This window comes from Mesoplodon bidens (genome assembly GCF_964165515.1).
Source record: "Mesoplodon bidens genome assembly, chromosome: 12".
Lineage (NCBI taxonomy): Eukaryota > Metazoa > Chordata > Mammalia > Artiodactyla > Ziphiidae > Mesoplodon > Mesoplodon bidens.
Window position 1 is genome coordinate 32,939,197 of NC_138168.1, and position 27,181 is coordinate 32,966,377.

Here is a 27,181-nt window from a genome sequence, read left to right on the forward strand (position 1 = left end):
AATTAAAGTGGATTTCTCCCAGTCATACACCCTAACTGGAATACAGCATTCAGTTTCCTTTCAGTATGTACATGATCTCATTTTTCTTCAGAAATGGAATCATATAACATTCACTGACTTCCCAGGTGAGGAGAGCCTTGCAGACAGAAAAAATAGAATGAACAAGAAATTAACATACAATAAAGGGCAAGACAGATAGTCAAGAGTCACCAAATTTGAGGTGGAATTTTGGTGGGAAAGTAAATTGATCCCAGAATGGGAAGACAGATCAATTACCTGGTATTTCAGTAGCATAATTCTGCTTAAGGTTGTAAAATTTGGTGCAGTTTTTTTTTTTTTTTTTTAGTTGATTTACAGTGTTGTGTTGGTTTCTGGTGTTCAGCAAGCAATTCAGTTATACATATATATGTGTATATATATTTTTCTTTATGTTCTTTTCCATTATACTTTATTACAGGATACTGAATATAGTTCCCTGTGCTATACAGTAGGGCCTTCTTGTTTATCCATTTTATATATAATAGTTTGTATCTGCTAATTCCAAACTTCTGATTTATCCCTCCCCCACCCCTTTTCCCCTTTGATAACCATAAGTTTGTTTTCTATGTCTGAGTCTGTTTCTGTTTTGTAAATAAGATCATTTGTATAATAGTTTAGATTCCATATGTAAGTGATGTCATATGGCATTTGTCTTTCTCTGACTTCACTTTGTATGATAATCTCTAGGTCCATCCATGTTGCTGCAAATGGCAACATTTAATTCTTTTTTATGGCTGAGTAATATTCTATTGTGTGTGTGTATATATATCACATCTTCTTTATCCATTCATCTGTTGATGGACCCTTAGGTTGCTTTCATGTCTTGGCTATTATTAATAGTGCTGCTATGAACATTGGGGGTGTGTGTATCTTTTCAAATTAGAGTTTTTGTCTTTTCTGGATTTATGCCCAGGAGTGAGATTGCTGGATCAAAAGGTAGCTCTATTTTTAGTTTTTTAAGGAACCTCCATACTGTTTTCCACAGTGGCTGGACCAATTTACATTCCCACCAACAGTGTAGGAGGGTTCCCTTTTCTCCACACCCTTTCCAGCATTTATTACTTGTAGACTTTTTGATGATGGCTATTCTGACCCATGTGAGGTGATACCTCATTGTAGTTTTGATTTGCATTCCTCTGATTAGTGATGTTGAGCATCTTTTTGTGTACCTATTGGCCATCTTTATGTCTTCTTTGGAGAAATGTCTATTTAGGTCTTCTGCCCATTTTTGATTGGGTTGTTTGTTTGTTTTTTTTTAATTGAGCTATATAAACTGTATATTTTGGAAATAACTCCTTGTTGGTCGCATTGTTTGCAGACATTTTCTCCCAGTACGTAGGTTGTCTTTTCATTTTGTTTATGGTTTCCTTTGCTGTGCCAAAGCTTATCAGTTTGATTTGGTCCCATTTGGTTATTTTTGCTTTTATTTCTGTTGCCTTGGGAGGCTGATCTAAGAAAACATTGCTACAATTTATGTCAGAGAATGGTTTGCCAGTGTTCTCTTCTAGGTGTTTTACTGTGTCATGTCTTACATTTAAGTCTTTAAGCCATTTTAGAGTTCATTTTTGTGTATGGTGTCAGGGAGTGTTCTACCTTCATTGATTTACATGTGGCTGTCCAGCTTTCCCAGCACCACTTGCTGAAGAGTCTGTTTTTTCCCCATTGTATATTCTTGCCTCCTTTGTCGAAGATTAATTGACCATAGGGTTATGTGGGTTTATTTCTGGGCTCTCTTTGTTTTCTATTATTGTTGTTTTTGGCCGTGTGGCTTGCAGGATCTTAGTTCCCTGACCGAGGATTGAACCTGTGCCCTTGCCAGTGAAAGCACAGAGTCCTAGCCATTGGACCACCAGGGAATTCCCTGGGCTCTCTTTTCTGTTGCATTGATCCATGTATCTGTTTTTGTGCCAATAGCATGCTGTTTTGATTACTATAGCTTTGTAGTATTGTCTGAAGTCAAGGAGGGTTATGCCTCCTGCTTTGTTCTTTTTCCTCAGGATTGCTTTGGCAATTCTGGGTCTTTTATAGTTCCATATAAATTTTAGGATTATTTGTTCTAGTTCTGTGGAAAATGTCATGGGTAATTTGATAGGGATTCCATTAAATCTGTAGATTGCTTTGGGTAGTATTAATATTTTAAAAATATTAATTCTTCCAATCCAAAAGCATGAGATATCTTTCCATTTCTTTGAATCATCTTCAGTTTCCTTTGTTAATGTTTTGTAGTTCTTAGCATATAAGTCTTTCACCTCCTTGATGAGGTTTATTCCTAAGTATTTCTTTTTTTGATGCAGTTTTTAAAGGGAATTTTTTTTACTTTCCCTTTCTGATATTTCATTATTAGTATAAAGAAATACAACAGATTTCTGTATGTTAATCTTGTATTCTGCTACCTTGCTGAATTCATTTATCAGTTCTAGTAGTTTTTGTGTGGCGTCTTTAGGATTTTCTGTATATGGTATTATGTCATCTGCTTATAATGATAATTTTATCTCTTCCCTTCCAATTTGTGTACCTTTTATTGCTTTTTATTGTCTGATTGCTGTGGCTAGGACTTCTGATACTGTGTTGAACAGAAGTGGTGACAGTGGGCATCCTTGTAGTAAATTTCATTGGGAAGGCGTTCAGCTTTTCACCGTTGAGTATTATGTTGGCTGTGGGTTTGTCATAAATAGCTTTTATTATGTTGAGATATGTTCCCTCTGTACCCACTTTGGTAAGAGTTGTTATCATGAGTGGATGTTGAATTTTGTCAAATGCTTTTTCTGCAGCTATCGAGATGATCATGTGGTTTTTGTCTGTTCTTTTGTTTATGTGGTGTATCCCATTGATAGATTTGCTGTGTTGAACTATCCTTGTGAACTTGGGATGAATCCCACTTGGTCGTGATGTATGATCTTTTTTATGTTTTGTCGGATTCGGTTTGCTGATGTTTTGTTGAGATTTTCTGCATCTATATTTGTCAGAGATACTGGTAATTTTCTTTTTTTGGTGGTATTTTTGTTTGGTTTTGGTATCAGGATGATGGTGACTTCATAGAATGTCTTTGGGAATGTTCCCTCCTCTTCAGTCTTTTGGAAGAGTTTGAAAAGGATCGGTATAAGTTCTTTGTATGGTTGGTAGAATTAATTCCCCAGTGCAGCCATCCCATCCTGGACTTTTGTTTGCAGGGAGTTTTTTTTTATTACAGATTCTGTTTCACTTCTAGTGATCAGTTCAAATTAATTTGTTTCTTAATTCAGTTTTGGAGGACTGTATGTTTCTAGAAACTTGTCCATTTCTTCTGGGTTGTCCAATTTGATGGCAGATAATTGTTCATAGTATTCTCTTATGGTTTTTGTATTTCTGTGGTATCAGTCGTTATTTCTCCTCTTTCATTTCTTAGTTTATTTAGTTCTCTCTTCTCTTCTTGGTGAGCCTGGCCAGAGGTCTGTAGGTTTTGTTTACCCTTTGAAAGAACCAGCTCTTGATTTTATTGATTTCTTTTTTTTTAATTGCAGTATAGATTTACAATGGTGTGTTTCAGGTGCACAGCAAAGTGATTCAGTTACATGTATGTATATGTGTGTGTGTATATATATTCTTTTTCAGATTCTTTTCCCTTATAGATTATTAAAAAATATTGAGTATAGTTCCCTGTGGTATACAGTATGTCCTTGTTGTTTATTTATTGATATTTTATGTATAGTAGTATGTATATGTTAATTCCAAGTTCCTCATTTATCCGTCTCTCCTACCTTTCCCCTTTGGTAACTATAAGTTTGTTTTCTATGCCTGTGGGTCTATTTCTGTTTTGTAAATAAGTTTATTTGTATCATTTTTTTTTAGATTCCACATATAAGCAATATCGTATGATATTTGTCTTTTTTGTCTTATTTCACTTAGTATGATAATCTCTAGTTCCATCCATGTTGCTGCAAATGGCATTATTTCATTTTTCTTATGGCTAATATCCCATTGCGTGTGTGTGGGTGTGTATGTATATCTTTCACATCTTCCTTATCCATTCATCTATCAGTGGATATTTAGGTTGCTTCCATGTCTTGTGTATTGTAAATAGTGCTGCAATGAACATTGGGATGCATGTATCTTTTCGAATTATAGTTTTGTCCAGCTATATGCCCAGGAGTGGGATTATAGGATCATATGGTAGCTCTAGTTTTAGTTTTTTTAAGGAACCTCCATACTGTTCTCCATAGTGCCTGTACAGATTTACATTCTCACCAACAGTGTAGGAGGGTTCCTTTTTCTCCATACCCTCTCCAGCATTTACTGTTTGTAGGTGTTTTTGATGATGGTCATTCTGACTGGTGTCACGTGATACCTCATGGTAATTTTGATTTGCATTTCTCTAATAATTGGCATTGTTGAGCATTTTTTTCATCTGTATTGGCCATCTGTATGTCTTTGGAGAAGTGTCTGTTTAGATCTTCTACCTGCTTTTTGATTGGTTTGTTTGTTTCTATTTTTTTAAATCTCTGATTTATTCCTTCTCTGATCTTCATTATTTCCTTTCTTCTTCTGACTTTAGATTTTGTTTTTTTCTTTTGATTCTTTTAGGTGATAGGTTAGGTAGTTTATTTGAGATTTTTCTTATTTTTTGAGGAAGGCCTGTATTGCTGTGAACTTTCCTCTAAGGACTGCTTTTGCTGCATGCCATAGATTTTGTATGGTTGTGTTTTCATTGTCAGTTGTCTCAAGGTATTTTTAAATTTCCTCTTTGATTTCATCTTGACCCATTGTTTGTTTAGTAGCATGTTGTTTAGTCTCCATGTAATCGTTTTTTTTTCTTGTTTTTTTTCTGTGGTTGATTTCTAGTTTCACGCTGTTGTGGTCAGAAAAGATACTTGAAATAATTTCTATCCTCTTCAATTTGTTGAGGCTTGTTTTGTGTCCTTGTACGTGGTCAGTCCTAGAGAATGTTCCATGTGCACTTGAAAACAGTGTGTATTCTGGGTTTTTTTGGATGTAATGCCCTGAAAATATCAATTAAGTCTAACTATTCTAATGTGTCATTTAGGATCTCTGTTGCATTATTGATCTTCTGTCTGGAAGATCTATCCATTGATGTGAGTCTGGTGTTAAAGTCTCCTACTATTGTATTCCCATCAGTTTCTCCCGTTATGTCTGTTAGTATTTTTTTTATGTATTCAGATGCTCCTATATTGGGTGCATATATGTTAGAGTATAATATCCTCTCCTTGTATTGATCCTTTTATCATTATTCAGTGCCCTTGTTTATCTTTTTTTATGGTCTTTGTTTCAAAGTCTGTTTTCTCTGATATGAGTATTGCTACCCCCTCCTTCTTGTCCTTCCATTTGCATGATACATCTTTTTCCATCCCTTCACTTTCAGTCTATGTGTATCATTTGCCCTAAAGTGGATCTTTTGTAGACAGCATGTTGTAGGCTCTTGTTGTTTTTTTTTTTTTTGCTTCACAATGGTGTATTACTTTGTGCTTTATAACAAAGTGAATCAGTTATACATATACATCTGTTACCATATCCCTTCCCTCTTGCATCTCCCTCCCTCCCACCCTCCCTATCCCACCCCTCCAGGCGGTCACAAAGCACCGAGCTGATCTCCCTGTGCTATGCGGCTGCTTCCCACTAGCTATCACGTTTGGTAGTGTATATATGTCCATGCCTCTCTCTCGCTTTGTCACACCTTACCCTTCCCCCTCCCCATATTCTCAAGTAGGTCTGTGTCTTTATTCCTGTTTTACCCCTAGGTTCTTCATGACATTTTTTTCCTTAAATTCCATATATATGTGTTAGCATACGGTATTTGTCTTTCTCTTTCTGACTTACTTCACTCTGTATGACACACTCTGGGTCTATCCACCTCATTACAAATAGCTCAATTTCATTTCTTTTATGGCTGAGTAATATTCCATTGTATATATGTGCCACATCTTCTTTATCCATTCATCCGATGATGGACACTTAGGTTGTTTCCATCTCTGGGCTATTGTAAATAGAGCTGAAATGAACATTTTGGTACATGTCTCTTTTTGAATTATGGTTTTCTCAGGGTATATGCCCAGTAGTGGGATTGCTGGGTCATATGGTAGTTCTATTTGTAGTTTTTTAAGGAACCTCCATACTGTTCTCCATAGTGGCTGTACCAATTCACATTCCCACCAGCAGTGCAAGAGGGTTCCCTTTTCTCCACACCCTCTCCAGCATTTATTGTTTGTAGATTTTTTGATGATGGCCATTCTGACTGGTGTGAGATGATATCTCATTGTAGTTTTGATTTGCATTTCTCTAATGATTAATGATGTTGAGCATTGTTTCATGTGTTTGTTGGCACTCTGTATATCTTCTTTAGAGAAATGTCTATTTAGGCCTTCTGCCCATTTTTGGATTGGGTTGTTTTTGTTTTTGCTATTGAGCTGCATGAGCTGCTTATAAATTTTGGAGATTAATCCTTTGTCAGTTGCTTCATTTGCAAATATTTTCTCCCATTCTGAGGGTTGTCTTTTGGTCTTTTTTTTTATTTTTTAAGAAGATGTTGGGGGTAGGAGTTTATTAATTTATTTATTTTTGCTGTGTTGGGTCTTCGTTTCTGTGCGAGGGCTTTCTCTAGTCGTGGCAAGCAGGGGCCACTCTTCATCACGGTGCGCGGGCCTCTCACTATCGCAGCCTCTCTTGTTGCGGAGCACAGGCTCCAGACGCGCAGGCTCAGTAGTGTGGCTCACGGGCCTAGTTGCTCCGCGGCATGTGGGATCCTCCCAGACCAGGGCTCGAACCCCTGTCCCCTGCATTGGCAGGCAGACTCTCAACCACTGCGCCACCAGGGGAGCCCTGTCTTTTGGTCTTGTTTATGGTTTCCTTTACTGTGCAAAAGCTCTGAAGTTTCATTAGGTCCCATTTGTTTATCTTTGTTTTTATTTCCATTTCTCTAGGAGGTGGGTCAAAAAGGATCTTGCTGTGATTTATGTCACAGAGTGCTCTGCCTATGGTTTCCTCTAAGAGTTTGATAGTTTCTGGCCTTACATTTAGGTCTTTAATCCATTTTGAGCTTATTTTTGTGTATGGTGTTAGGGAGTGATCTAATCTCATACTTTTACATGTACCTGACCAGTTTTCCCAGCACCACTTATTGAAGAGGCTGTCCTTTCTCCACTATACATTCCTGCCTCCTTTATCAAAGATAAGGTGACCATATGTGCGTGGGTTTATCTCTGGGCTTTCTATCCTGTTCCATTGATCTATATTTCTGTTTTTGTGCCAGTACCATACTGTCTTGATTACTGTAGCTTTGTAGTATTGTCTGAAGTCAGGGAGCCTGATTCCTCCAGCTCTGTTTTTCATTCTCAAGATTGCTTTGGCTATTCAGGGTCTTTTGTGTTTCCATACAAATTGTGAAATTTTTTGTTCTAGTTCTGTGAAAAATGCCGGTGGTAGTTTGATAGGGATTGCATTGAATCTGTAGATTGCTTTGGGTAATAGAGTCATTTTCACAGTATTGATTCTTCCAATCCAGGAACATGGTATATCTCTCCGTCTATTTGTGTCATCTTTAATTTCTTTCATCAGTGTCTTATAATTTTCTGCATACAAGTCTTTTGTCTCCTTAGGTAGGTTTATTCCTAGATATTTTATTCTTTTTGTTGCAGTGGTAAATGGGAGTGTTTTCTTGATTTCATTTTCAGATTTTTCATCATTAGTGTACAGGAATGCAAGAGATTACTGTGCATTAATTTTGTATCCTGCTACTTTACCAAATTCATTGATTATCTCTAGTAGTTTTCTGGTAGCATCTTTAGGATTCTCTATGTATAGAATCATGTCATCTGCAAACAGTGACAGCTTTACTTCTTCTTTTCCGATTTGGATTCCTTTTATTTCCTTTTCTTCTCTGATTGCTGTGGCTAAAACTTCCAAACCTATGTTGAATAAGAGTGGTGAGAGTGGGCAACCTTGTCTTGTTCCTCATCTTAGTGGAAATGGTTTCAATTTTTCACCATTGAGGACGATGTTGGCTATGGCTTTGTCATATATGGCCTTTATTATGTTGAGGAAAGTTCCCTCTATGCCTACTTTCTGCAGGGTTTTATCATAAATGGGTGTTGAATTTTGTCGAACGCTTTCTCTGCATCTATTGAGATGATCGTATGGTTTTTCTCCTTCAATTTGTTAATGTGGTGTATCACGTTGATTGATTTGCATATATTGAAGAATCCTTGCATTCCTGGAACAAACCCCACTTGATCATGGTGTATGATCCTTTTAATGTGCTGTTGGATTCTGTTTGTTGGTATTTTGTTTAGGATTTTTGCATCTATGTTCATCAGTGATATTGGCCTGTAGTTTTCTTTCTTTGTAACATCCTTGTCTGGTTTTGGTATCAAGGTGATGGTGGCCTCGTAGAATGAGTTTGGGAGTGTTCCTCCCTCTGCTATATTTTCGAAGAGTTTGAGAAGGATAGGTGTTAGCTCTTTAAATGTTTGATAGAATTTGCCTGTGAAGCCATCTGGTCCTGGGCTTTTGTTTGTTGGAAGATTTTTTATCACAGTTTCAATTTCAGTGCTTGTGATTGGTCTATTCATATTTTCTATTTCTTCCTGATTCAGTCTTGGCAGGTTGTGCATTTCTAAGAATTTGTCCATTTCTTCCAGGTTGTCCATTTTATTGGCATAGAGTTGCTTGTAGTAATCTCTCATGATCTTTTGTATTTCTGCAGTGTCAGTTGTTACTTCTCCTTTTTCATTTCTAATTCTATTGATTTGAGTCTTCTCCCTTTTTTTCTTGATGAGTCTGGCTAATGGTTTATCAATTTTGTTTATCTTCTCAAAGAACCAGCTTTTAGTTTTATTGATCTTTGCTATCATTTCCTTCATTTCTTTTTCATTTATTTCTGATCTGATTTTTATGATTTCTTTCCTTCTGTTAACTTTGGGGTGTTTTTGTTCTTCTTTCTCTAATTGCTTTAGGTGCAAGGTCAGGTTGTTTACTCGAGATGTTTTGTGTTTCTTAAGGTGGAATTGTATTGCTATAAACTTCCCTCTCAGAACTGCTCTTGCTGTATCCCATAGATTTTGGGTCGTCGTGTCTCCATTGTCATTTTTTTCTAGGTATTTTTTGATTTCCTCTTTGATTTCTTCAGTGATCACTTCCTTATTAAGTAGTGTATTGTTTAGCCTCCATGTGTTTGTATTTTTTACAGATCTTTTCCTGTAATTGATATCTAGTCTAATAGCATTGTGGTCGGAAAAGATACTTGATACAATTTCAATTTTCTTAAATTTACCAAGGCTTGATTTGTGACCCAAGATATGATCTATCCTGGAGAATGTTCCATGAGCACTTGAGAAAAATGTGTATTCTGTTGTTTTTGGATGGAATGTCCTATAAATATCTATTAAGTCCATCTTGTTTAATGTATCGTTTAAAGCTTGTGTTTCCTTATTTATTTTCATTTTGGATGATCTGTCCATTGGTAAAAGTGGGGTGTTGAAGTCCCCTACTATGAGTGTGTTACTGTCAATTTCCCTTTTATGGCCGTTAGTATTTGCCTTATGTATTGAGGTGCTCCTATGTTGGGTGCATAAATATTTACAATTGTTATATCTTCATCTTGGATCGATCCCTTGATCATTATGTAGTGTCCTTCTTTGTCTCTTCTAGTAGTCTTTATTTTAAAGTCTATTTTGTCTGATACGAGAATTGCTACTCCAGCTTTCTTTTGGTTTCCATTTGCATGGAATATCTTTTTCCATCCCCTTACTTTCAGTCTGTATGTTTCTGTAGGTCTGAAGTGGGTCTCTTGTAGACAGCATATATATGGGTCTTGTTTTTGTATCCATTCAGCCAATCTGTGTCTTTTGGTGGGAGCATTTAGCCCATTTACATTTAAGGTAATTATCGATATGTATGTTCCTATTCCCGTTTTCTTAATTGTTTTGGGTTCATTATTGTAGGTATTTTCCTTCTGTTGTGTTTGTTGCCTAGAGAAGTTCCTTTAGGATTTGTTGTAAAGCTGGTTTGGTGGTGCTGAACTCACTCAGCTTTTGCTTGTCTGTAAAGGTTTTAATTTCTCCATCAAATCTGAATGAGATCCTTGCTGGGTAGAGTAATCTTGGTTGCAGGTTTTTCCTTCATCACTTTAAATATGTCCTGCCAGTCCCTTCTGGCTTGTAGAGTTTCTGCTGAAAGATCAGCTGTTAACCTTATGGGGATTCCCTTGTGTGTTATATGTTGTTTTTCCCTTGCTGCTTTTAATATGTTTTCTTTGTATTTAATTTTTGACAGTTTGATTAATATGTGTCTTGGTGTATTTCTCCTTGGATTTATCCTGTATGGGACTCTCTGTGCCTCCTGGACTTGACTGACAATTTCCTTTCCCATATTAGAGAAGTTTTCAAGTATAATCTCTTCAAATATTTTCTCAGTCCCTTTCTTTTTCTCTATAGGAACCCCTATAATTCGAATGTTGATGCATTTAATGTTGTCCCAGAGGTCTCTGAGACTGTCCTCAGTTCTTTTCATTCTTTTTTCTTTATTTTGCTCTGCATCAGTTATTTCCACTCTTTTATCTTCCACGTCACTTATCCGTTCTCCTGCCTCCGTTATTCTGCTATTGATCCCATCTAGAGTATTTTTCATTTCATTTATTGTGTTTTTAATCGATGCTTGATTCATCTTTAGTTCTTCTAGGTCCTTGTTAACTGTTTCTTGCATTTTGTCTATTCTATTTCCAAGATTTTGGATCATCTTTACTATCATTATTCTGAATTCTTTTTCAGGTAGACTGCCTATTTCCTCTTCATTTGTTAGGTCTGGTGGGTTTTTATCTTGCTCCTTCACCTGCTATGTGTTTTTCTGTCTTCTCATTTTGCTTATCTTACTGTGTTTGGGGTCCCCTTTTTTGCAGGCTGCAGGTTCGTAGCTCCCGTTGTTTTTGGTGTCTGTCCCCAGTGGCTAAGGTTGTTTCAGTAGGTTGTGTAGGCTTCCTGGTGGAGGGGACTCGTGCCTGTGTTCTGGTGGATGAGGCTGGATCTTGTCTTTCTGGTGGGCAGGTCCACGTCTGGTGGTGTTTTTTGGGGTGTCTGTGGCCTTATTATGATTTTAGGCAGCCTCTCTGCTAATGGGTGACGTTGTGTTCCTGTCTTGCTAGTTTTTTGGCATAGGGTGTCCAGCACTGTAGCTTGCTGGTCTTTGAGTGAAGCTGGGTGCTGGTGTTGAGGTGGAGATCTCTGGGAGATTATCACCATTTGATATTATGTGGAGCTGGGAGGTCTCTTGTGGACCAGTGTCCTAAAGTTGGCTCTCCCACCTCAGAGGCACAGCACTGACTTCTGGCTGCAGCACGAAGTAGGCTCTTGTTTTTTTATCCAATCTGCCACTCTTTGACTTTTGATTGGAGCATTTAGTCTATTGACATTTAAGGTAATTATTGATAGATATGTATTTGTTGCCATTTTAAACCTTGTTTTCCAGTTGATTTTGTATTTCTTATTTGTTCCTTTCTATTTCTTTTTGTCTTTCCTATTGTGGTTTGATGATTTTCTTTTGTATTATGCTTTTCTCTTCTTTTTGGTTTTTGTGAATCTGTTATATGTTTTTGATTTGTGATTACGCTGCTTTTCAAGTATGTTAACCCATTCCTGTATCTACTTGCCATAAACTGGTAGTCATATAGGCTCAAACACATTCTAAAAAAAAAAGTCTTTATTTTCTTACTCTTCTCCCCCATATTTTTTGATTTCGATGTCCTCTTTTGCACCTTCATGTTTATCCTTTTGCTGTTCATTGTAGTTATTATCGCTTTCACAGTAATTTTTTTTTAATCTGTGTACTGGCTTATTTAAGTGATTTACTTTCCAGTTGTGATATTTTTTTTCTTTCCTACAGATTCTTGCTTCTCTTCTATTGAGAGAAGACCTTTCAATATTTCTTTTTGGATAGGTTTAGTATTGCTGTATTCTTTCAGTTTTTGTTTGTCTGAGATATTCTTTCTCTCTCCTAAATGATAATCTTGCTAGGTAGAGTTTCCTAAGTTGTAGGTTTTTCCCTTTCAGGACATCGAATATATCTTGTCACTCCCTTCTGGCCTGAAATGTTTTTGTAGAGAAATCAGCTGATAGGCTTCAGTAGGTTCCCTTTGTAACTAATTGTTTGTTTTCTCTTGCTGCCTAGAAACCTCTTTTTATCTTTAACTTTTGTCATTTTAATTATAATCTGTCCTATTGTGGGTTTGTTTGGGTTTATCCTTTTGGGACCTTCTCTGCTTCCCATACCTGGATATCTGTTTCCTTCCTTAGGTTTGGGAAGTTTTCAGCCATAATTTCTTCCAGTACTTTTTTGATCCCCTTTTCTCTTTCTTCTCCTTCTGGGATCCCTATGATGTGTAGATTGGCACACTTTATATTATCCCATAGGTCTCATATATTGCTTTCATTTTTTTTCATTTGTCTTTCTGTCTGCTGTTCTTATTGGGTAATTTCTATTATTCTTTCTTCCAGATCATTTATTCATCTGCATCATTCAGTTTGCTGTTTATTGCCTTTAGCTCCGTTTTCATCTCAGCAAATGAGTTTTCTAATTTTTCTTGGTTCCTCTTTATGGTTAGTAACTAGTTCCTTGTTACAGTGATCTGCATTTCTATTGATAGCCTTTCTTAATTCCTTCAGTAGTTTTATTACCTCCTTTTTGAGCTCAGGGTCTAGTAGACTGGAGAGGTGTTTCATTTTGTGTTCTTTCAGGGGAATTCTCTTGATCTTTTAATTGCATTTGGCGTCTCTGCTTCTTCATTTTACCTATATTTCTCTTACTGTAAGAGTTTAGGAGAAACAGTTATCTCCTGTGGTCTTGGAGGGCTGTTTTTATGTCGGAGCATCCCCGTGTACCCTGCATGAATCTAATATTTTTGGTGTGAGAGCTGTTTTTAGTGTGGGGCCCTGCCACGTCTTTTCTCAGTATGTGCTGGCCGATATCCCATTGATGGGGGTGTGACTGGTGGTGTGATGACCAGAGCCTGCAATGGATATTGAGCAGGGCATCCTCTTTGCTCTGTGGTTGTCACAGCCCTGTTGGGGACAGGGTCTGCTCACCAGTTGGAGTAGAAGCCCCCAGATACATTTCTAAGCTACTACAGTGTGAGATAGGGAAGACTGGAGTGCTCCCACTGGGAGAAAAGCCACTGCCTATTCCTCCACAGGAGCTGTTTGCTGGGAGGGCACCTATGATGTTGCTTGTCACTCATGCAGTCTCACAAAGTATGCTCTTGTTGGCACTGCCCCGGCCCCTCCTCAATCATGGGAATGCAGGCAATCGACCTGGGTGACCCTCAGGCCCTGTGCTCACAAAACCAGCAGCACAGATCCACTGAAGTCAGGCACCTGAACTGTCATAGTCGCACACCTGGACCTGCCCTGGGAGCTACAGAATCAGCCCAGACCCCAGCTCCACCTCCACATATGCATGCCCACAAAGCTTGCAGCTGCTAATGCCAGACTTGCCCCAGCCACAGGATCACCAGTAATCTGCTTGGAATTCCCACAGGTGCTCAGCTTACAAAGCCACCAGCAGCAGCATAAATCCGCGGATTGATCAGCTGCTGGGACACAGCTCAGATTTCAGCCCCACCTCCAAGTGTGGGCAGCACTCCCGGGCTTGCATGCTCCCAGAGCTCATAGAGGCAGAGCCACACCTGCTGTGAGCACACACAGATTGAGGCTGCTCTGGTGGGGCCTTGCCCCTCCCTTTGCTTGAGGGTCACCCCATTAACAGTGGGGCTTCTATGGCAGACCCAGGCTCAGTCCTGTGTACACCTCCTGTTGCAGCCCAAAGCATACTCCACCCACTTCAGGCTGTCTCTGCACAGCGAATCCCAGTCCTCTCCCCAGGTCTGTCCCCTGAAGCCCAAGTTTCAGCAACTAGCCCCCATGCCCACTAGCAGACATGCGTCTGGCTGGGGAGTACAGCAAGGTGGTCAGGACCGTCTGTGCCAGCCTCTCTCTGTTCTGCCTGTGGCAGGCTGGTTGCTGCATTCTCCTCTGAGCCTCTGAAGCTCTCTTGCTGGCCCGGCTGATCTTCCAGTCAGTGAAGGGTGTTCCCAGCGTGAGGGAACCTTCCCTCTTTCACGGGTACCTCCCAGGGACGTAGATCCTGTCCCAATTCCTTTTTTCTTTTTTTTCCTACCCAGTTAAATGGTGATCTTTCTTGCAACTTTGGTTGTATGAGATCTGCTAACATTCAGTAGGTATTCTGTGAGAATTATTCCACATGTAGATGTATTTTTGATACATTTACAGGAGGAGGTGAGCTCCATGTCCTTCTATCCCGCCGTCTTGATCTATGGTGTAATTTTTGCCTTCATTTTTTTCTTCTAAATTAATTTGTTTTTCATAAACTAATCATCCTAGTTTTTTAAATTCATAAGTATGTGTAACTCTATGATGAGTAAAATGTTTTTTTAATTTTTTTTCCTTTCCATAAAGGCCTACAGCAGTGAATTCTTTGATTTCAAAATATGGATTTCAGGAGCAGCTTCTTTACTGTGAGTTTGCTTTAAAGGATATATCACTTAATTAGCTGTTGAATAGACTAAATGTAAAACTTAACTAATTTTAATGTTTTTACCTCTTTTAATCTTAAAACTTATGTAACTAAAATATTTCTAGGGGGCTTCCCTCGTGGCACAGTGGTTGAGAATCTGCCTGCCAATGCAGGGGACATGGGTTCGATCCCTGGTCTGGGAAGATCCCACGTGCCACAGAGCAACTGAGCCCCGTGCACTAAAACTACTGAGCTTGTGCTATAGAGCCTGCGGGCCACAACTACTGAGCCCGCGTGTTGCAACTACTGAAGCCCACATGCCTGGAGCCTGTGCTCTGCAACAAGAGAAGCCACTGCAATGAGAAGCCTGCGCACCACAGTGAAGAGTAGCCCCCACTCATGGCAACTAGAGAAACCCCGCGTGCAGGAACAAAGACCCAACACAGCCAAAAATAAATAAATAAAATAAATAAATTTATTTTAAAAATATATTTCTGGTTGAGAAGTTTCTCTATACCAATTTTCATATACGTGTCTTGTTATACCCACCAAACATTTAGTGTTGGGTACCTCAAGAGGAGTGGAATAAAAAAAATTTGTGTGTGTATAAAATACTCTGTTATGCATATGCATATAGAGATTTAAAATTTGGGGATTAAGAATAATTTTTACTTTGTTACAGATTTTTACTACATTTTCTTATGAAAGTAGTGTTTGGCTAAAAAAATTTTTACAAAAGGATTATAGCATTAAAAGTAAATTCTTAGCATTCAAACAGTAGTACGGTAATATCTTCAAAATAATTTTGGTCCATTGACTATTTTGTGTTTTTGTGAAACTCTTATGAGATTTGGAAGGTTTTTTTTTTTTAAAGCTTGGCCGGAGTAATTTTTAAAAGCAATGACTTAATCTTTCAACTCAGGTATCTGTGCAAATATAAAATTAAAATGAATAATGGAAAAGAAATTTAAATACAGAACCAAAAATTAATTTTTGTTCACTATATTTTTCAGAATATGGCATTAAATTTAAATTTTTTAAGACAAATTTAAAATTAAAATGTGACGTATTTCTGAATTTCCATAATCGGAGTTGGTGAAATTTCATTATAATGTAAAGTTCTTCAAGTAATAACTGATAAATTGGTAACTTTGTCTGAATTTAGCTTGGATTTGTGTTGTACAATCACAAAATTTTAAAATATGTGCTGCAGTCAATTGTGAAATCTAGACCTTTCTGATGTACTCTAATTTACTGAGCATTGGAATTCTGAAATTCATATGTAAACTAATTTTTATTTCTGTTAAAAGCTAACTTTGCTGAATCATTCTTTGTGCCAGACATCATTTTTTTTTTTTTTTTTTTTTTTTTTGCGGTACACGGGCCTCTTACTGTTGTGGCCTCTCCCTTTGCGGAGCACAGGCTCCGGACACGCAGGCCCAGCGGCCATGGCTCACGGGCCCAGCCGCTCCACGGCATGTGGGATTTTCCCAGACCGGGGCACAAACCCATGTCCCCTGCATCGGCAGGCGGACCCCCAACCTTCCCTGCACCACCAGGGAAGCCCCCAGACATCTTTTGACTGTTCTTGTTGGTTCACTTAGGAATAACTCCTTCCTATCTGCTTTGTCTCTTTTTAGGGTATTTTGATATTTAAAACAACAAAGTGTGTAGTCGAATGTTATGGTTTAAATAAAAATCATAAATTTGGTGTTAATGACAGCACTAGTAGGTGGCAGAGTTGAGGTTTGGACTTAGGCTATCTGGGTCCATATCCATCCTCTTAACCATGGCATTATATTTCTGTTATAGGTAGGATTAAAATGTGTTCCTTCAATTTAAACAGTGGAAATGTAATAATTTATACAGATTTTCATGGCTTTATTTCACACTGTTGATTCTAATAGGATCCAGGTGTCTTGATTTTTCTAAATATGAGGAAATTGAACTTGGTAACACTAATGATTGTGTATTATCTAAGAGTGTATAATTGTCTAATTTTAATCATGAGATAAATATTGGCATGTTTTTTTTCCAAAATTAGACTAAAAAATTCAACATTAATTAGTTTGTATTACAGTTCAGTATCTTTAGCTAGTTGCCAAAATTTCCTGAATTTATGACCTGATTATTCTCATAAATGGCAGGAGAGTTTTGTCTAAAATATAATGTCTTTATTTAGTATGAAATTTAAATTTTAAATTGCTTTTTTAAAGTGTAAGAATAACTAAATTGTGAAATTTTAAAGTGTTTTACTTTTTGAGATTTTTACCTGCTCTGATTTTTTTCTGTTTGTTTGCTTTTCTTTTAAGCTGTTCTTGAGGAACTTGTTAATAGTGGACGCTTACGGGGCACTGTGGTTGGTGGGAGACAGGATAAAGCGGTGTTTGTCCCTGACATTTACTCCAGAACACAAAGTACTTGGGTGGATTCTTTTCTCAGGCAGAATGGCTATCTGGGTAACTTTTTTTCTTTTTAACTAAAAATCATTTCTAATATTAAACACATTCTTAGAAAGATTGTACTAGCCCTGGGAGTACACATGTACTTTACTGTTGGCCAGCAGACTATAATGGTTCTCTTTGAGTATAAAAGTAGTCATCACACTGTAGGTTTTTGTGGGTCATGTAACTGAGTTTAATTCCATAGTTATTGAACAGTTGTAATGTAGAAAGGCCAGAAGCTGGTATTGATTGTTACCAGCCTTGTAGTAATGTGATACTATATATAAGATACTTCAAGTTCTTTTTAATTCATAAAAAGTAATTATATTTATTATATCTTATAACTTATGAAGTTGCTTGGTTTTTTAGTTACATAATCTTAGAAATATTTTATTGCTGTCAGTTTTACAGTGTTCATTTTTATTAGTTATCCAGTACTTCAGAAACATAGAAGTTATTCTAAATTTTTCTGAGGTTCCATCATTTGGATAAAGTAGATTGATTGAATTTAATCATTAAAACAGGTAGCATATATATATAAAACTCAGTTTGATCAATTTCATAACCCAAGTCAAACTATGTAAGGGATCAGTTACCTATAAAGTATACCTATAAGTCATTAGTGTTCAGTTTAAATGTGTGCTAGAATGAATACTGGCTTGGCTTATGTCTTCTTGACTTTCTACAATGTGCCTTCTCAGTTTCTTCAGCCAAGGACTTGGATTAGAATTTTGTTGTAATTAATTTCCTTAAATATTATTTGAGGACAGAGAGAGCATGGTAGATATCTCTAATAACTTTAATGGCTGCAAACTTAAGTCTTAAATTTTTTACTTTTGTTTTATATGCTAAATCTTTTACTAGTGTAAATTAGACTAGAGATTGCTTTGTCCTCAGTTGTCTAATGAAACATTTGAAAAATAAATTCCATTCCTTTAGTTAACTATAATCAAAATTCCAGTTTTTGTTTCTCTACTTAAATCATTACATTCCGTTATCCTCATTTCTACTTTTATTGCTCTTTAGTCCTCATGTTTCCCTTTGACTCCTCAATTGGAGAGTAAGAGACAAAGCTGAATTAATGAAGTACTTGAACCAATTTTTCTACAAATATGTTTAGTAATAAAAATTTGGGAAGGTAACATAACCAGGGAATAGGCTATGGTACACTTCTATGTTTTATTCTTTAAAATCTCTATTAGAATACAGTGCATTCACAAAGAATAGATTTTGGTAGAACTTAACTTTTTCTGAGGTTTCTAAAAGGTGTGAATGATGATTCTATTCCAACCTCGTGATGTATTTCTAGAATTTGATGCTTTGTCCAGACTTGGAATCCCAGATGCTGTGAGCTACATAAAGAAAAGATATAAGACTACACAACTCTTGTTTTTGAAAGCAGCTTGTGTTGGTCAAGGACTTGTGGATCAGGTGGAAGCATCAGTAGAGGAAGCCATCAGCTCTGGAACATGGGTTGATATTGCAGTATGTTTTATCTTTTTCTTATTAATTTTCCTTTAAACCAGTGACAACTGATACTTCACTAGTATATGGCCATTTTAAGAATTAGGATGTAGCTTTCAGGAAGGATACTTTCATGGTTGGCCGGGGGAGGAGGGTTATTAATGAAAATGTTAATTTCAGATAGTAGAAAGAGCTAAGAAGAAATGTATTTTGGAGGCAAAGTTATCAGGACTTGAAGTTGGAATGTTTTTGAGTTTTTGAGAGGAACTCAGTGTGACTTGTAGGTTTGGGGCCTGACCAACTGAATGGAGAGTGGTTCCATTAATTGAGATGGGGGAGCAATGGGGAAGAGAAGATGGGAGCTGGGAGTCTGAGGTCAGGAGGCGCAGACCACGTTGTTTTGAACAGGACATGTTAAAATGGTGAGATACCTGTTAGGTACATGAGTGGGGGGAGGTTAGGGAAGCAGTAGGATATGTGATTTCAGAGTTCGGAGTGAGGATAAAGGTAGAAATATAATTTGGGAGGTTGTCAGCATATAGATGGTTTTGAAACCATTGGACTTAACGAGATCACTTAGGGAGAGAATACATATAACAAATGGTTTATCTATATTATATTGCATTTATACTTCGTTTTCATTTTGTTTGTAATTCTAGCCTCTGCTACCCAGTTCCTTATCAGTGGAAGATGCTGCAATATTGCTTCAACATGTGATGAGGGCACTCAGCAAACAGGCTTTAGCTGTAGTCTTTAGCGATACTATTGTAGTCAGTGAAAAATTTATAAATGATTGTACAGAACTGTTCAGTGACCTGATGCACCAAAAAGCTGAAAAGGTATGCCAAATTTCCTTTCACCTACTAATTTTAACAGTACTTTCACATTAGAATCATCTGATGACTTTTGAAAAATGAGGTAAGCAGTATACCCAAAACTGAACACTGTGTTTCATACGTTATTTTCCTTCAGTGCATCATTCCTTTTTATTTCCTCTCCTGGATTTGTTTTTCTCCTTCATTCCCGTCAGAACATAGAGTTAGAACTTAGGAAGCCGCTTTTATAAATTGAAATCTTATAAATGAAATTATATATTTCACACTTAAGTCACCTGAGGGTATTGGTCCAACATTAAAATCCATAAAAATGATGCCTGTGGATTATATACATAAATGTATAGTATATTTATCAATCAGTACACATTATATTTACTAAATCTAGCAGAGCCTCATAATTTTACTTATTTGGGATATACCAACAGGATAACTTACTGAGGAAAGAAGTTGTTACTATTAAAATTGATTAGTTCCTCAGAGCAACTGCTATGGAAGTGTTTAGAAGCAGAGGTCATGCCAGGTCTGCTTTAATGACTGTTCAATTCATGTTTCTGGTTAGCAGCACCCTCATTATAAAGCCTGCTCACAAAATAGGTAGAAAAAGCCCATTTATATCTCAGACTGTTAATAAATTCATGAGGGCTTATTAAATATATAAATAATTTGTATTTATCTATATTCCTTTTAAGCTCCTTAATAGTCTTAAAAATGATACAACTTTTCTACATTTGGCCTGCAAAGCAGCAAAGAGGAGTAAAAAGTACACAGGATTGATATCAGTAAACCTGAGTTCTAATTTCAACTTGTTTACTCTGTTTGCCTTTGACAAATAGACTTCCAGTTTCCTCATCTTCAGAGAAAAGGATGGTGATGCCCACTCTCACAAGGATAAAAATAAATTAAGGAGCAATGTAAATAAAATGTTTAGTACCTGTTAGCTGCCAGTTACTAAATGACTACATAATTATTTTCATTTGAGACCCTTTACTAAAATAAAAATTTAACACAATTATTGATTTTTTTTTTCTTTCCTTGCACTCCTCCCTCCAACCACAAAAATAAATTCAGGAAAAAAAGGTGATTTTTTTGTTCGAACTGTCAACATTCTTAACATTTATTTGCAAAACTGAAAAGGAAGTATTTTTAATGTGAAAATGTATGTTTGTCACTACAGATTTAGAACTCTTTCCCATGATAAAGAATCAGTTTCTGAAGTTGGAAATAGTTCACTGTTCCTAACATAAATTAATAAAAAGCAAAGATCAAGAATGAGTTCAGAGGGGAAAAAAGTTCACATGCCTAAGTATGCAACTCATATGTGATCATTATGGTGGGGTGCGGATGGAGATTCCATTATCTTTCTAGTAATCTCAGATATCCAAGTGGCACTGGACCTTGGGAGTCTTAAAAAGAGGTAGCAAGGGTCATCCGTTAAGCAGTGCTAAAATTAGCCAATAACAATTGAAGAGGATTGCATCTGATGCTGTGTGATCAGCTGTTCAGTGATAGGATAGGATTTCTCACTAGCTGGTAATAAATGCAAAAAGTCAAGAACAGCAAGGGAGGAGACTTATTTGGGGCATGGAGAAACAATCTCAGAGTGGCAGCTGAGACAAAGCTCTATAGTTCTTAGCAATGAAACCAAACAAGAACAGTTAGGTTGTGAGTATATAAACAACTTTTATTTTATGCTTTTTGTAATATATATTTTTGCCTACAAAAAATAAGCATGTTTTATTTCAGGAAATGAAAAATAATCCTGTTCATTTAATCACTGAAGAAGATCTGAAACAAATCTCCATTTTAGAAAGCGTTAATACAAGTAAAAAGGATAAAAAAGATGAACGAAGGAGGAAAGCAACAGGTAACAAATTATTATTAACAAAGAAGATTCAAGATGAGTTTATTTTTTGCAGTGAACTTTGCACTTATCAGACCTTTTGAAAGGCCTTTTATTTGGTTGATTCACCTTTAGCTGTTAATATTAACCAAATCTTTTGCTAATGAATTAACTTTTGATTATGAAAATGAAAATATTGGTGATTGCTTACTGTGTTTCATTTTGTGAGAACTAAGCTAATTTCATGATCTCCTGTTCTCATTCTTTGTTCCTGCCCCAGTAGCTTTTTTTTTCTTTCTTGATTCTCAAATTTTGCAAATTTGTGTTCACCTCAAGGCCTTTGCACAAGCTGTTCCCTCCCAAGCTTCAAGTAACTGTTTCCTTCTTGTCATTAAGAGCTCACCTTTAAATGTCAGTTCCTCACAGAGGCCTCCCTAACCACCCAGAATAGTATACACAGTCACTCTCCATCGGATTATCCTCCCAGTTTTTTTTTTTTTACAGCACTTTTATCACTGTGATGTCTTTTATCGTTTGGGAGTCTGCTCCATCTCATTTATTGTTGTTTCCCTAGTACTCAGAGCACTCCTTGGCATATTTTAAGTGCTCCATAAATATTTATTGAGTGAATGAATTTCCCAAGGACTTTTAAAAATTCTTTTAATTTAGAGTCACTGGAAATTATCCTAGGTAGCACTGGCATACTAGTACTTGCATTTGGAAATTAACATGTATTTTCCGTACTTTTTAAGTAGGAATAATTTTATTAGTGCTGTATCAGGGTTAAAGAAATTAGATATTCAACATATTTCATTATTAAATACAGCTATATTAAACACGTTATAAAAACTTTATTTGCTGTGGGAATTCACTATATCTTTGAGATTCTTTCCTCTTCAAAAACCTTTTTCTACAAAATCAATAATATTTTGCAATTTCTGTTCTAGGAAAACTACATAGTAAATTACTGCAATAAATCATAATAATATTCATAAGCATGCATAGTTTGTTATTTTAAGATATAATTATAAATCCACCTTAATTGATTGCACTTTTGTCAGTATAACTAGTCTGTTTTATATCCTTCTAAAAATTCAGGTTCATCTGGTGTTTTGTTCTGATAGTGCTGTTTTATAATAGTTTAATTACAGTTCAAGGAATAATGTCAAACAAGAACATCTTTCCCATAAGAAACTTATTACCAAATGTAAGATACATTCACTTTAAACTTGTGCTTTTGAAATTGTGTTTTTCTATCATGAAAGCAATAGAACTTACAGAATATGATGAAGTCTAAGGGAATTCTTAGAGTTTAGAAAAAGATCTTTGTTTATATAAATCATTTTATTGAAAAATGAATCTTTTATGAAGAAATGTATTTTCAATATTTTTCAGTGTTACAGTTCCATTACTAAAGTATCCTATTTTGTTGAATAGATATTTTAAATGTAAATATATAATAGCAGAGAAATACCTCAGTAACAATTTTACTTTTATTTACAGTGTTTTAGTTTGTATTTTTTTAGTCTTCATTTAGCCAGTAGGTGATTGATAACTGTATTTTTCTACTTATTCAATTTAATATTTATGGTCAACATTTATTGAGCCCCTGTTATGTGTCAAGCATTGCCTTAACCTCAAGTATGCAGACGTTAGTGAGATGTTCTCCCTACTGTCAAGAAGTTATCTTTTTGGGTGGCGGAGAGTCAGGATGTCTCCTGTAAACCTGGGGAATAATCTTTCAATCAAAAAGACAAAACCAAATTTGTGAGGTACTGTAGTTGGGGATGTTAATGAGGCTGTGGTAACAGAGATAAGCAAATTAGGGCACTTTTGAAGAAGATAGAAGAGGAGGTAAAGGAATGGGTTTGGCCAGGAAGAGACTGCATTTAGAGGAGGCAGGTTATCTAATGAGTTGCTCAAATTCAAGAGGTTTCATATCTTATTAATTTTTACTGATTGAGTTTACAAAACTTGTTTTAATAAAGAAACTACAGCCTTAAAAAGTGTCTAAAAGGTCAGTTATTTGGCTTTATTTTTCTACTGTAAAGTTAAATACAACGATATATTGTCATTATTTCTAAAAACAGTATTTAGTTAGGTAATACTAACTAATGTCATTTTCCACCAGAGGGCAGTGGAAGTGTGAGAGGAGGAGGTGGCGGCAATGCCAGAGAGTACAGAATTAAAAAAATCAAGAAGAGAGGGAGAAAAGATGACAACAGTGATGATGAACCATCTCACACAGGTGTGTAGCTTATTTCACTCTTCCTTTGTATGTGCATGATTTTTTTTAACATTTTCTTAAGATGCATACACTTAGGTGTCTATGCTTAAAGGAAGACGCATACACTTAGGTGTCTATGCTTAAAGGAAGTCCTTGCTTTGCAGAGTTTCAGTGAGCACAGATTTCAGTTAGTTAATTTAAATAACACCAGAGTCCCAACAACACAGTTCATATTTCAGTTACCAGGGTATATTAACTGTGAGTAATTGCATAAGGTACAAACTTTGTTGCTGTCTCCTTAGTCTACAGATCAGCACGTAAATAACAGATGTGCGTCATGATCTGTGACAGTCACATCACTTATTTCCAAGTTTTTCAGAGGCTGATCACTGTACATCTTATTCACTTTATGCATAGAAAACACAGCATGTATTTGTGTTGACTTCTTGTCCCCCAGTGATAAATCCATGTGACATTTTATAAAAATGGATAATCGAAAGAGGGAATTGGCCAACAAAGATAAATTTGCAGGAAAGGAAAAGTCATAACCCTGGAAATAAAATATAAATCAAGAATAAATGGAGTTATAAAAGAAATGCCTGACCATGGGCATGTTGGCATTGCCTCTGTTCAAGAGACTAGCTGCGCAGTCAGAGAAACTTGGTGAAGGCAGAAATAAATAAGGGAAGTGGTTGTGACGAAAAGGATAAAAATGTCTTAGAGGATGTGAAGTTGGCAAAAAGCTTCACATTAAAGGAATTCTCAGAGATGTTTCACAATGCTGAAAGGGCAAAGGATAAAATGTTGGAAGCTGATCCAGAGTTTAAAAAGGAATATGACAACTTGCCCAGGCATAGAAAAGATGCTTCCTCTGTATTTTAAGTTACTGGATGAGAAGGCAAGCCCTGTTCATACTATTCTTGATGAGTGTTTTACAAAGAAATAAAACATTTTCATTCTCAGTGTTTCTGATGTGCTAAATTACAGTGTACTAAACTAGAACTATTAGTCTTATTTTTCATTTCCCTATACATTTATAACCAACAGTAAGAGCTTTGAATGTTTGCACAAACATTTTTAAAAGGTTACAGAACAATCATAAATTTTCCTATTGTTTATTAAGAACACTTTGCAGTTTTAGCTTGCACAGATTTTTATGGTCTCCCAGCTTCCACACAAAAGAAATTAGAATATTTTACGAATAGTGAATCTCTACAAAGTTAAGTAGAAAACATTAATTTCATTAATTTCATGCATGTTTAATTTTTATGGTAACACCTAATTGGTTGGTTGCTTCTATCTAAGCAGGAGAATTAAGTATATGCATCTTTCTTTGTCTAGACTTGTTAGTGTTTGGTATGGCTTAACTTAACCATACCAAGCAAGAGACATCTTTGCTTTTCTAAATAAAACTGATTTTTTAAATGTTTGTTTTTAAAAAATTAATGAAACTGTGATACCTCCCCTCCTCCTTTTCCCCACCAAAAAAAAAAAAAAAAACTTGATGATTTGACATTTTCTTTTACCTCTTCCACAGAATTTATTATGTATGGGCTTGGGAGATATAAGTGTCAAGTGACAAGGCTTCAGATGTTAATGTGCTGCTACCTGTAACAGAACAATTGCTTAAGATCGGTCTAAAGTAGTCTAAGATATGTAACAATGGCTACTGTTCTCAACATACATAAAGCAGTATTAATTAAAGGAAAAGTATCTTAGAAACTATGAGCTCTACCCTTATTTTAATTAGCATTAAGACTATTCTGTGTGAGTTTTACTTTTTCATTAATAAATGGATTTTCCTGTTTTCCCAGATGTAACAAGGAGTGGGAGTAAAGTAGCATTTAAAAAAATACTTCTCTAAAATCTGTAGCCCTAAGTAATTGTTAAATGAGGTATGTGATACTCTTTTTGTGTATAGTATAAGAGAGGAGCTATAAAAGAGTAAAACCATTCTCCCTATAAAAAAGGTAATTTCAGTGCTTTTGAAAAAGGGTTCTGTTGTAATCTCAGAAATGGAGGACACAATTAGGTTCTCAGCTAAAATATACAACCAACTCTGTGTGAAAGATTACTAGAAGGAAATACAATTTAATAACTAGTAAAATGCATGCAGGAAGCAAACGGAGAAATCAGATACTATTTGTTGAGATCAGGAATGAACAGCAGATCTCAGAAAAAAAGGATAATACTTTTCCATCTATTCTAAAGCTATATAATAAGTAGTTGTACTTAGATCTTGATGCATAGTGAAAATTGATTTTTGAGCTATTCGATTTTTATTTCTAAGGTTTTACTTATAGAGTCAATAACCTAATTTAGCTGGGAATAATCACTTTTTTATAGTTTTACAATTAGTAATGGAAATATTGTTAGCTTTCTTTGCAACTCATACTTTTCCAAGTAAGTGAGTAGGCATGACATTTCCACAGTTAACAGTTATTTCCATTACATACAAATTTTCCTTGGTATAGAATTATTTTTGTGAAAGCAAAAATAAATTATGGGTGTAAAATTTTAAGTTGCTTTTTCTTCCATGCCTTTCCAAAATAGACAATTTTTAGCTTAATTCTACTGGAGTTGTGGTTCACTTGATTATAAAGACCTTTCCTTAAAAGCTTGTGTGAATTATAAGGATGATTGGATTTTTATTAAATATTTATTTTTATAAAGAAGGACATTCTGCTCAGTATCCATTGTTCAACAGAGAAAAATTATCCTTTCCTAAAAGATTTTTTTTTATCCACTTGTTTTGATTTCCAACTATTTTCATCATCCAAGTTAGTTTGGGGGGGAAAAACTCATCTTTATTATTTTTTGATTGACTTGTAGAAAACAAGTTAGAAAATTATTACTCAAAAGAAATGCCACTATATGTCCTATTTTAACAGTGTTTTCATTGCTTATTACTATTGGCGATTTTGGTGACAGAAACTAACAATGGAGACTTTATGGTAGGCAATAAATGAATTACCATCTTACTAAATATATTAATGGAAACTTATTTGCTTGTAGGTTGCTTATTTTTGTTGTTTTTTCCTATGGCTCATTTTTATTACAGGAAAGAAGAAGCCAGAGATCACTTTTATGTTCCAGGATGAGATTGAAGATTTTTTACAAAAACATTTACAAGATGCCCCTGAGGAGTTTATTTCTGAACTTGCTGAGTACTTAATAAAGCAAGTATAAGAACATATGTTTTCTGTTTTATAATAGAAATTTAGTGAGTTATTACTTAAAATTTTTACCAAGATCATAGAAAACATAATTTAGGTGTTTTCTTTTCAAACCTTAAAATTTAACCTAGTCATCAAATTCCAGATTTTGTTTGCTTACAGAAACAGTTCAACAAACATTTAAGTGCTTTGGGCAAGGCAGTGTCGGAAATACAGGGCAGGAGTGTGGAGGTGACCTCCTTCACTCATCTTACAGTTCTAATTGGGAGAAAAACACCAGCACTGATCACTGGCTGCTCTCTAACACTGCATGAAAGTACATCTAAAATGAAGAAAAGAGTATCTTCTATTTGACAGAGATTAAAAAGTTCACTTTTAGGGAGAAAATAAAGTAACACACTGCCCTCAAAGAATAAAATGGACAGCACTACCTTATAAGTGAGCCAGGCTAAATTTTTTTATACAGAAATAAAAGAGATTGTGTATAACTTGACTACTGCTAACTAACATGGTTTTCCCCCAAGTTAGTCCCTATGTGTAAGCTTCTCTAAATGCAATCCAGGAGCCTAGTGCATCTAAATTTTTGAATTAGAAGAACAGCTTTTGTAGTGAGATTTTTAAAAAACTTAGGTGAACATTCTTGTGCA

The 27,181-nt window shown here is 35.9% G+C and overlaps 1 protein-coding gene across 1 annotated transcript in view; it reads left to right on the forward strand.

Annotated features, from left to right (window-relative positions):
- The window catches only part of UFL1 (UFM1 specific ligase 1), a 57,929-nt gene that overhangs the window by 24,085 nt on the left and 6,663 nt on the right, over positions 1 to 27,181 (forward strand). The window contains exons 7-13 of the mRNA XM_081250662.1: positions 14,490 to 14,548; positions 16,860 to 17,006; positions 18,301 to 18,476; positions 19,115 to 19,294; positions 21,035 to 21,155; positions 23,263 to 23,379; positions 26,420 to 26,537. Of these exons, the coding sequence (XP_081106788.1) occupies positions 14,490 to 14,548; positions 16,860 to 17,006; positions 18,301 to 18,476; positions 19,115 to 19,294; positions 21,035 to 21,155; positions 23,263 to 23,379; positions 26,420 to 26,537 (918 nt within the window). The remainder of the gene's footprint in view (positions 1 to 14,489; positions 14,549 to 16,859; positions 17,007 to 18,300; positions 18,477 to 19,114; positions 19,295 to 21,034; positions 21,156 to 23,262; positions 23,380 to 26,419; positions 26,538 to 27,181) is intronic.